Raw genomic sequence first — 11,583 nt, 5'->3', positions numbered from 1 at the left:
TACAGGTCAAGTACAGTTGTGGCAAAAGTTTATTATAATTCCATACAGCAAAGTATTTAGAGTGATTTGCTTAATTTGAGTGAATCTTAAACACCTGTGACATTCCAACCTTATCTAACCAATTTACCCATATACAATCAAGACTTATCATTAGAGACATTAAAAAACAATGAACACATTTATACTGCAATTATCGAAAACAGCACAGACGAAATTGATTTCAGTTCATCAGTGCAAGGCATTACATATAGGCATGACATGATTTGGGAAAACGCCCCGCCATTAATTTCTTTGTTCTACTTGGACTCTCTGGACCTGGCACTCTTCATCTTCTGTCCTGCACTGGGCTGGGGCGTTGTAAATATATCCTTCTCTCACATCAGTGTTGCTAAAATGGAACCATGCTAGTTAGTTTACAACCCATGTACATTTCAACTTAATGTGTCAGAGCGAAAGAAAGATAAATAGATCTAATATTTAAGGTCTATGTTACACTTTTAAATGCAGCGACTTACGTTTGCATTCTTTTGAATGCGATGCACTTCAAAATTCCTCCCAGGAGTAACAAAGCTCCTCCTATCCAGGCTATGTAGAGGGCGGGACCAAATGTGTACCTAACCATTCAAAACAAAGAAAACAGGAAGTGATGTGATCAGCACATAACAGACACTCGTTGAACATTTGCCAGTGGAAAATCTATGGTTTTTCATCTTACCTGGAAGCAAATGAATCACTTCCTCCCATGTTATTCACACATTGTACCCCTCCCTTCTCTCCATGCTTTTGATTGAATGGGGTCATCATGAAACTAGGCACAATTTGATCAGCATACACTGATGCTCCAGAAATATCACAAAGGCCTGAAAAGAACAAAGATTATATGGACCTTGTGTATTATAATGGGAATTATTGTAATATAACAATTTAATCTGTAAACCTAATAGTATTTAATAACTGATAGATCAGTGGGGTTAAGTTAGTGAGTAATGAATAAGCTTTTGTTTACCAGCAATGATGAACAAGATCCCTGCGCTCAGTATCAGTTTGGCCCTGATCGATAACTCCATAGTTTTCATTTTAAGGCACTTAAAGCAGAAGAATCCGATGAAAACTGCGATCACACTCACTAAAACTGCTACTACCATCAAAGCTCTTGTAGCCTGAAGGAGTCCTGAAAAAGAAAACAAACGGAAAAGAAAAAACACAGGATGTTAGAGGGTCATTAGTGCCTTTGAGTTTGATTTCTACCTAATATTATTGTTAAATATGGACTAGAGCAGATGACAACAAAATCAAAGACAAAAAAAGTGTATATTCATATAAAAATAATTTCACGTTGCTTATCTACCTTCATTGTTCGGCTAGCAGTTACTGAGCAGTACACACAAAAATAAACATTTGGTGAAAAAATTGTGAAAAAATGAACACTTCTGGAACAAATGTAACTCTCAATATTAGGTGCATTGAGAGTTTCAGAAATAAACGTTGATGTACATTTTGGGTTTGTAGAAAATCTCTCAATCTAAAATAAATAAATAAATCTCAACCTACCTGAGTAGTTCAGATGGCTGTAGAGAGTCTGGCACTCAGTGAATCCAGAGCTGGACACCTCACAATCCTTCCACAGGCCCTTGTAAGTGTAGATGGAAGTTACCTTGTGCTCCTGGTTTCTGGAGCACCAGACATCCATAAGCGTGGATGCAAAAACTCCAGCCGTACCGATGACGCCTGATACGAATCCTGTGGTCTGCAGCGCGGTGGCACTCATTCTGCTTCTGTCTTCGTTTCTCGGTTAAAGATCTGGTGAAGTTGATAGTGACAAGCTTCGAGTTTAACTGAAGCTGGACAGGGTGAGACTGCTTTTTATAGTGTGAAAGGCTCACTTGCACACTCATAAAGTGATGCTTGTAATGAGCTTTGAGTGGTCATAGTTCCACCTACCTCTACCAGAAACATAAAAGGAGGATAGTCTGGATAGTCATAGTCTGTCTGAGCATTAACTAACACAAATATACCTGAGGTCACTTGGTGTGTAATATCTAAGAACAGGTCAGACAGGCCTTAAATTGCACACCTAATTGTTAGATCATATTGACTCAGTGAATAAACATTTAATTCAATATTAATTCTGCTTTTCTTTTCTTTCATCTCTCTGACTGTTGCTCTGCTTAATACTTTACTAATACTGATGCATGAAGAATCAGCAGATGATGAAAAGAGGCTGATAACAATGAGTAAATAATTACATTTATGAGGACAGAAAACAAAATGAGACATAAATGGAATGTGCAAAGATTTAAAAAAATGTTTATAGCATTTAATTGCATGTGGTAAGATGCACGTGATAAGGTGTACAGTAATTCAATAAAATTATGAAAAACCGGGGGAACACCTTCATAATTGTGCGTGATATTTTGCAGTTGAATCTTGTTTATTATAATTAATCATTTGGATTTGTTCCAGACATAGACAGCATATTTATTTTCAGGTTTCTCCAGAAATGTTCAATTGGGTTCAAACCCAGGCTCTGGCTGGGCCACTCAAGGACATTCACAGAGTTGTCCATGAGCCACTCCTGCATTGTCTTAGCTGTGTGCTTAGGGTCATTGTCCTGTTGGAAGGGGAACCCAGGTCTGCCCAGTCCGAGGTTCTGAATGCTCTGGAATGCACTCATAAAGTGATGCTTGTAATGAGCTTTGAGTGGTCATAGTTTCACCTATACAGAAACATAAAAGGAGGATAGTCTGGATAGTCATAGTCTGTGTCTTCCCCAGATATGTGTGTTGACACAATCCTGTCTCTGAGCTCTACAGGCAGTTCTTTTGACCTTATGGCTTGGTTATTTTTAATCAATTTGCAAAGTAGATTAATGGGAAATTTTAAAACATTTAAAGTAGTTTAACATAAGGCAGCAACGTAACAAAATGTGAAAAAAATTAAGGGGTTTGAATACTTTCGCAAGCCACTGTATAACATAAGAAAAAGGTAAAAATATTACAAGAATCTTATGAGATGAACATTATAAAACAAAACTAAAGAAAGGCTTATAAGAACCATATGATGAAGAAGATGATTTCCACCTGATGTCCCACCTCCATTATTTCACCTATTACAATTACATATAAATCATTGATATTTTGATAGACAGTTGAATTGTAGAAAACTGTTAGTTAACAAAAACTGAGGGGCTGTTCCCAAAATAACCCATACAGAGCTTTATTTAGGCTAAATATGCATAGGTCTACATGTTACTGTCTATAACATCAATATAAATGTATTACACAGGGCAGAGAGAAGAAATAACATGCTTTCAGGATATAGGAGGGAGGGGAAAAAACTATGGCAAACACACAAATGCAAATCTGCACCTGTTGAAAACAAGGAATGCAATAAACAGAACAGACAATTTGTTTACAATTGAAAACGTTTATTTATTGATACAATGGGTTTTTTTTCCTTCAGGATTTCAATCACAGCTTTAGACTAGAGGATTGTTGCCTGAATATAATTCATGAATCATAAGACCACAAGACCATATCAATAACCAGCAATAATCAAATAAAGACAAACAGTGAAATACACCCGCCAACCCACCAAATTCGGATGGATTTCAGCAGTGGCGTGTAACGCAGTCACTCCTACTAGCCACTTTGGCGGGTTGAATTATATACTTTTTTTTCAATTGTAATCTTTTAAAAAGGCATCTGACATAATAAACTAAGTGCAACGCTGTGTTGTCAAAAATATTGATATTTCGATACATATCTATGCTGAAATATCTGAAACTCTTCCAGTACTCATTTTCTGCAGAACCAGCTGTGCTTTCTCGCTCTCTCGTCTCTCCGAAAGCGAGTAACTCATTTAATTTGCTCCGGATGAATATTGTTGATGTTACAGGGCTTGAATTTCAACGTGGAATTGCGTGTATTGCGCATCATTTTACTGCTGCAGATTTTGTGCTCACACCCAGAGTGCGCGCACATAAAGCCACTTCTCAGTCCTAAATTTTACGTGAACAGTCAGTTGTGTTTTAAGTGAATGTAAACAGTTGAGAAAGAAAACACATATATGTAATGGTACAATAGTCTGTGCATCCATCAGGTCTTAAAGTGACCTGTATGGTGATTTCCCCCTTGGTATCTATGACAAAATTGTGGCCAGTGAAAAGGCTGAGTGGCAAGTAACTTTAGAAAACTACTAGCAACAGTGGCTGGTGAGCAAAAAAGTTAATGTCAAGCCCTGCTTGCCAGGTAAGTGGAATAACCGTTTCAGCCCAGTGAAGCCATGATTTACAGTGAACAGCTAAGCTGGTTTCTAACAACGCCCATTTAGCTGTTCTAAATTCATAAACCACGGCTTCACAGGGCTTATTGATTTAATTGACAGGTATGACTTATTGGATCAAATTAAATTCAAAGTCAAAATGAATGTTATGTTGTATAACATTATGTATACAGTAAGCTGAGCAGCTTTTAAAACAAGTGTTTTATCTAATATGTCTATATACTGCTGCTAGACACAGCCCTTTTTTTAAATTCATATTTAATGTTGTTTTGGGGCATTTTAGCATGTAGAAAATGTCTTTGAAAGAGTCTTTAACTGCATTTTCATTCATAGCCTATAACAATTTTCAGGTAAAATTTCAATACACAAATGACTTCAAATCATCATGGCATTTGATTGTGTCAAAATTCATCTTTGGCTCTGAGCATTAAGTAATTTTATCATTTATATTTATTACAATGATCCCATGGGCTTCATTAATCAATGCCAAAACAAATGTGAAATGCCAAAACAACTAACTAATACTATCTAACTTACTAAATAGGTAGGTAGGCTATCATTATTAATATAAAATTAATAATCAAAGTGTTGTCCATTTAATAGGCTAAACGTTCATGAAAATGTTGCCTATTAAAATGCACTTGAACTTAGAGTGAGAAACAGGAAAAAAAAAAACAGTGGGTTTCTCTCTTAAAAAAAACTTTCCGCGATATTAATCCCATCTTAATGCCTGAGTCACAGCGCTGTAGAGTTCACTGCAGTCTTGCTCATACCTGGAAACACTATGTAGGCAAGTGGAGGTGTGAGACTGGGAGAAGACCAGGGCGAACAGTTACAGGGCAGCAGGTATCCGGGGTTTGCAGGAGACAGGTGAGTGTGCGCGTACTGACCGGGGCATCCCAGACTCCCGATGCACCTGTGTCCACTCTGATAGCCTAAAGCTGGAGAAAAAGCCATCGGGCCAGGGGTTATAGCAGGTTTTTCATGTTGGAAAGCAGTATTGGATCGGATCGGCTCAATGAAAGGATGTTGCATGGACGCAACTGAATGGAGAGGTCGTGGTTTGGTCAAAGTTGAGATGCTTTGAAAGTCCCGCTCGCTGTGAAGCGCTAAAGACAACAGCGTGTCCTTCCTCAACAGTCCTTTAGGTTTGCGTCTCGGTCGGTATTTGTAATCTGGATGTTCTCTCATGTGTTGGGCGCGAAGTCTTTTGGCCTCGTCGATGTAAGGTCTTTTTTCAGACTCAGAGAGCAACTTCCACTCGGCACCGAGTCTCTTGCTGATCTCAGAGTTGTGCATCTTCGGGTTCTCCAGTGCCATCTGTCTTCTCTGACCTCGCGACCAGACCATGAACGCGTTCATTGGTCTCTTGATGTGCTCCATGGGCTGCTTCACCATGTTCCTCAAGTTCATTTGCTGCTTTGCGTCACGGAAGAAAAAATGCTATAACACTTGAAAATATAGGCTATTTAAATCATCTGTGGAAAGAGAGGGTTCCTCCACTGGTGAAGAGAGATGAGGTCTGCAAGTCTATTTCATGGAGATGCAGCGGAATGAACGCGCTGTTTGAAGGGCAGGATTATTTCTTTGCAACTTACAGTGAAGTGTGTGTGTGTGTGTGTGTGTGTGTGTGTGTGTGTGTGTGTGTGTGTGTGTGTGTGTGTGTGAACGACCTCTTGGTTTGTGAGATATTTGTTTTAAATCTCTGTCAAGAGCAGAGAGTTTCAAAGAAAGCTTTGTATGGCGGGTAGATCATGCCTTTTCTAAGTCTACCCTGAAGAAGGCGAAGGAGCAGTCTACCCTTCCGTCGCCGTCAGTCCGTGTCTATTTTTGAATGGGATTGATAGAGACGTCAGACGACAGACCGGCGGCGACGTCACGGCGGCGTCACAGTAGTAACGTATACCTTACGGCGACGTGGCGACGGCGTACGTGAGAAATGTATAAAAAATCATAACGTCTGAACCAGGCACGTCGCCTAATAAGACGCCTGATACACACGTCGTCCCTCAGTACGTCGCCTAATAAGACGCCTGATACACACGTCGTCCCAATATAATGTTATTTTTCCCATGTTGATAACGAAAAGTGAATAGCATGAGTAAGATTGGATTTGCAATAGGCTATAGCCTATCGGGAGACATGATTTTTGTTTTGTTTTGTAGGAAGCTTTTCTTTAAAGTGAATTTTTGTTTAATATTAAAGCCTATCTTAATTTTAAATTTGTCATCAAAAAAGAAGCGAATATTCCATAAACAGGCTCTAACTTGTTGGTCTTTCTACAGCAGTGTTTTTAAATAAATGGTCTATCTTTTCTAGACAGAAAAGTTAACAACAAAGTAATAAAAAATATTTTATTTGCAAAATCTATCCCTGCCTCCAGATACAAATGGTCCCCCTTGTATGAAAATATTAATTGGAGTAGAGCATGGAGTAACCCACATACATTTTTAATTACAAACAAAGTAAAAGAAATATCATTTAAAATTATTTACCATTATTACCCCTGTAACAAGATTATCTAAAAATGTATACCGTAGACGAAAAATGCAGCTTTTGCTTCATGGAAACGGAAACGTTAGACCATTCTATAATTGCTCACATAGCTCTTCTCTGTGGAATGATATAGCCAATGTTTCATTAATGGACAACATGGCTCAAACATAGCCTACATTTATCTAATTTTGATATCTTCTTTTAATTTTCTGACTCAAATTTCTCTGTACAATATATAGTCAACTTAATAATTTTGCTTGGAAAATTCTTTATTCATAAATCGAAGTTAATGAAAAACTACGGTGACGCATTGCTGCCACATACATATAATTTTTTCCACTCAAGTGTGTAGTCATGTAGGCTACAAAATATGCCTTTATCCACATAAAATTGATAGCCAATCATGTCTTTATCATACGTTCAAAAAGCTGAAGAAATAACAGCCCCCAACGGACATTCATGTTAAATGATCAAATTCTGTACACCTTATTAATAGCAGATGAGCCCAGAATACGAACATTGTGTTTAATTGCATATTAGGCTAAGCATTTTCCTCCCATAGAAAACCCTTATAATAAAGAAAAAGCTTAATGTGGCTTAATAGGCTACTTCAGTGATAAAGATCAAATGCTATAGCCTACACACCTTATTAATAAACCATACTATCCTACAGAAAAGCAGATGAGCCCAGAATATGAACGCAATGCATTTAATTATGCGTTAAGCGTTTTCCGATAGAAACCCTTATTATAAAGAAAATAAAGGTGGCTCTTAACGTGGCTTTCTATGGGAGGATGGCATTGCGGTGCACAGCAAATCATTTAAATGGTATTCAATGCAAAACAAAAATGAAAAATAAAAGTAGCCAATAAAATAAACAAATGATTGTGGCATTAATTAGCCCACAAACAATATTTATTTTAAAGACTAAACGAATTTGTTTAAAGAAAAACACCAGCGTTGGGCGTTTATCTGTATAGGCTGCTAAAGCCGCCTTTCCACTGCAAACGACAAACGACAGCCGTCGGACCGGAAGTCATTCATTTCCAATGGAGAGTCGTACGGGAGCTGCGGGGAGTTCCGATCATATGCGTATGCGGAAATTTCGGATCCGATTTGAGCTTCGGATGCGTTGAAATATCTGAACTTCTGCGGCTAGACCGTATGCGACCGGTCGACCGGATGTGATGTATTCTAATCAAAACTATGAGCGCGAAGCTAGAATTGCCAATATTTTAATACTTTATTGTAAACGCTATTCCTGCAAAATTACGGTTATTAATAATAATGGCTGAAAAAATATTTGTATCATTATTAAATCAATATTTATATTGATTAGCTCTATAAAATCGACTGTTTTTTATATTAGATGTATTGAGGGTCATTCGTTTTGTGTGGATATATTCATGCATGCATTATATTCATTAAAATCATTAATTTTACCATTGTGAATAGCCGAGGGTAACGGTTGCTTCACGACCAATTTCAAAGTTCCTTGCGACTGACACCAGGGGGTGAAATGCGACAATCGAATGCGAATGTCGTGCGCAGTGGAAAGGCGGCTTAAGTGTTTCAGTCGTCGATCCTTTTCAAACTGGCGCAATAAAATAAAACAGAATTTGATTTGTTAAACATGAAGAAGACTTATCAGTCTGGCATGGCCGCTCGCTCTAACGTTAACCTAGATAAATGTTCGCTATTATATCGTGTTTGTGCGGAGTGTGGAGCGCGGAGTGTGGAGCGCGCACTGCATGACATGGACGCGCCGGTGCCATCACTCGCATTTTCCTATCAACAGTGGAAACAACTTAAATACTCCATCATTTCTGGTCATACAGAAAAGAATAATACATCAGTCGCAACTACTTTTATTTGTGTAAACTCTCTACAACAAGAAAACGTTGTGCTTTTGTAAAATAAAATAAAACGAACAGGGCGCGCTTTCATGATCTCTTCGAGCGCGTCTCAAAAATGAACCGAAAAACAGTGTATAGACAAGCCTCACAGACATGAGAAATATAACTATCTATATAAAGTTTATAAAAATAAAAAAAATGTTATCCACCAACGAAAAAACATCCAATCGAAAGCAAATAGCCTACGGTATACCATCTGATTATGTGATCCTGTCCGTATGAAAGGCGCATCTCTAGAGGCTAAATTACAGCGGAGATGTAGATATGTTTGCAGGCAGCCTACACTGATTTAGAAAAGACTAGTTCATTAATAAACAATTAAAATGCTTCATTATTTTTTTCAGACACATTTATTATATCATTAGCCTACTTTTGCCGGTGCTTTGCGGCAAGTTTTATGCGCTTGAGCGCGGAATAGCCATACACCCAGGATTGAATTTAAACGTGAGATTAGTCCTAATTGCTTAAATAAATTACTACTAGTTTAGAAAAATCCTTCAGTCTATGGCAACTCTAATCAATAGCCTACATTTAATATTTGACATTATTTAATTAGTAATTAGTATCCAGCTCTTTACATTAAATTAGTTGAGTTAGCATAATTAGTTAATGAACAAATAAAATAATAAAATAAAGTTTAAATTATACTACCGGTAACCATATATTTCTATATAGCATTGATTATTCCACCACACAAAGGACTGTTTATAAGGTGATAATCCGTTATACATGTGAAGATTGTAGCCTATATGGCTGTATCTTGAAGATTTTTGTATTGTATCTTCTGTTATAAAGATGAAGATTGACATTTCGTTAATTAAACAAAATAAGAACACAATGTTGTAAAAAATAAACAACTTAGGCTACGTTCTGTTAGATGTGTTTTGACTACTTTTTGTTTAATTATATCTCTAGGTAATGAAGATATAGCCTATTAACAAAAATAAATCTTAGGCTATATTATAATATATAATATAAAAAAAAAACTTATAGGCCTATATAAAATATATTTAAAAAAAGGGCCTCATTGATTAATTTTGCCTGATTGGGGGCTGTTACTATTTGCTTAAGCTTTTTGAACGTAGAAGTGTGATAAAGGCGCGATAGGCTGTCAATTTTATGTGGATAAAGGCATATTTTGTACATGACTACACATGTCCTTATAAAGGCAAAAAAAAGATGTCGTTTTTAACGACATCTCGTTATTACGAGAAAAATATGTCGTTTTAATGACATAAGATCACGTTATTACGACAAAAGATGACGTTAAAACGACACAAGATCTCGTTATTACAACATAATTGAGGGGAAAAAATAATATGTATGTGGCAGCAGCTATGCGTCACCGTACTGCTCTTGATGTAAAGTGTAACAATTATCGTCAGCCCTCTTGCGCCCTCTGTTGGCATTTGTACATAATATACATATGTTCATTGTTTATATATTTCTTCATGTATTTTAATAGTGTTGTTAAATAAAATAAAATAATTAATTACTTTTAATACCCTACTTTATTTGAACCAATTATATTGCCTCATTTGTAATATGTATTTAAGTCATAAAGGCTATTGTTCACTTCAGATCTATCTTTATGACCAAAAAATATATAAATAAAATAGTCGACACTGACAGCCCTAGTTTTGAACATTTGAACATGAACCTACATTGTTTTGCATTTTGTGACTAAAAGACTATTTCCCTGTCTTATATTTTTTCATTGTTGATTTCTTGAAAATAATAGGCTATTAAAATACTTTCTTGTCACCTTCTCCTGTAAACAATATCGTGAATAGTTTCATATTGTGTATTCGCCCATTATGGTCAACTGTGTAAATTAAAATTAGCCTATTACCACCTTCAAAAGTAAAAACTCAGAATGACACATTCCAGAATATTATGTTTATAGATTACAATTAATGAATTTATCTGTTCAACTTTAAAGTTGTTGTTAATAATTGTGCAAAAAGTTGTGACTTTGATGGTGTATAATTTGCATAGTCCTCATATCCAGTAGAAAGTGAGTGAATTATTTTTTTTTTTAAATACTATGTTTGTAAACCATTCAGAGATGACATTAATGACATACACAACTTTGTATACAATACAAAATTTGTATCAGTGATATTTTCAATGTCATCAGAATACAAGAAAAGAATGATTGATTAGAAAGATAACAAAGGAAAGATAAGAAAAGCTAGGGGGAAAAATAGATATTATTTTATTGTGATGCGACGTTGGAGTCACACGTTGGTGTCACGCGTTTGTGGTGCGGCGTGCTGTGGTGCGACGTTGGAGTCACGCGTTGGTGACACGCGTCTGTGGTGCGGCGTACCCCTTCTGTCACGTAAAAGTACACGACTGTCGACTTCGGTAAGTTATCCGTGGCACTATCCACTCCTCATAGCTTTGCAGCGAGGAGCGCGCGCTCTGACACATCACCACCTCGCGCCCAATCAGCGCGTGAGCGACATACAGTTACAATGACACCAGAAAACCAATGATTTCTGCAAAAAGGGGACTCAATGAAATTAAAATGACCTTAAAGCTGTTTATAAAAGTTTAGGTAAGCCGCCGCCACACACACACACACACACACACACACACACACACACACACACACACACACACACACACACACACACACACAGCTTTGATCTTACACTGCGAGGACACTATTCATTGCTGTCCTTGGTGCTAATTAATTACCACAAAAGCTGTCATAGGCATAACATGACCATGATTATTTTTTTATTATTTATTTTTTTATCAGCAGTTTCGATTAAAGGCTATATGAATGCATAAGGGAATGTTGCTGTGACAATTTCCTTTATAGTTCTTTTTTCTTTTAATCACCTTCTTGCCTTGGCCAGTTTATTTCAAATGCATC

The 11,583-nt window shown here is 36.9% G+C and overlaps 2 protein-coding genes across 2 annotated transcripts; both read right to left on the bottom strand.

The window, feature by feature from the left end:
• Positions 1 to 241: 241 nt before the first annotated feature.
• Positions 242 to 1,768, bottom strand: cldn18 (claudin 18; the record flags this gene model as incomplete). Its single annotated transcript, XM_082171967.1, has 5 exons — positions 242 to 388; positions 516 to 614; positions 716 to 860; positions 1,007 to 1,171; positions 1,552 to 1,768. The coding sequence occupies 5 exons, from the start codon at positions 1,766 to 1,768 to the stop codon at positions 283 to 285; spliced, it is 732 nt and encodes a 243-aa protein (XP_082028093.1). The 3' UTR covers positions 242 to 282.
• A 3,226-nt stretch (positions 1,769 to 4,994) lies between these two features.
• LOC309500739 (transcription factor Sox-14) lies at positions 4,995 to 5,697 on the bottom strand (the record flags this gene model as incomplete). Its single annotated transcript, XM_082172452.1, has 1 exon — positions 4,995 to 5,697. One exon carries the CDS (start codon positions 5,695 to 5,697, stop codon positions 5,020 to 5,022), a length of 678 nt encoding a protein of 225 aa, XP_082028578.1. The 3' UTR covers positions 4,995 to 5,019.
• Between the last annotated feature and the right edge of the window lie 5,886 nt (positions 5,698 to 11,583).

Source organism: Leuciscus leuciscus, assembly GCF_965113295.1.
Source record: "Leuciscus leuciscus genome assembly, chromosome: 6".
NCBI classification, from domain to species: Eukaryota; Metazoa; Chordata; class Actinopteri; order Cypriniformes; family Leuciscidae; genus Leuciscus; species Leuciscus leuciscus.
This window is presented reverse-complemented; position numbering and strand designations above follow the sequence as displayed.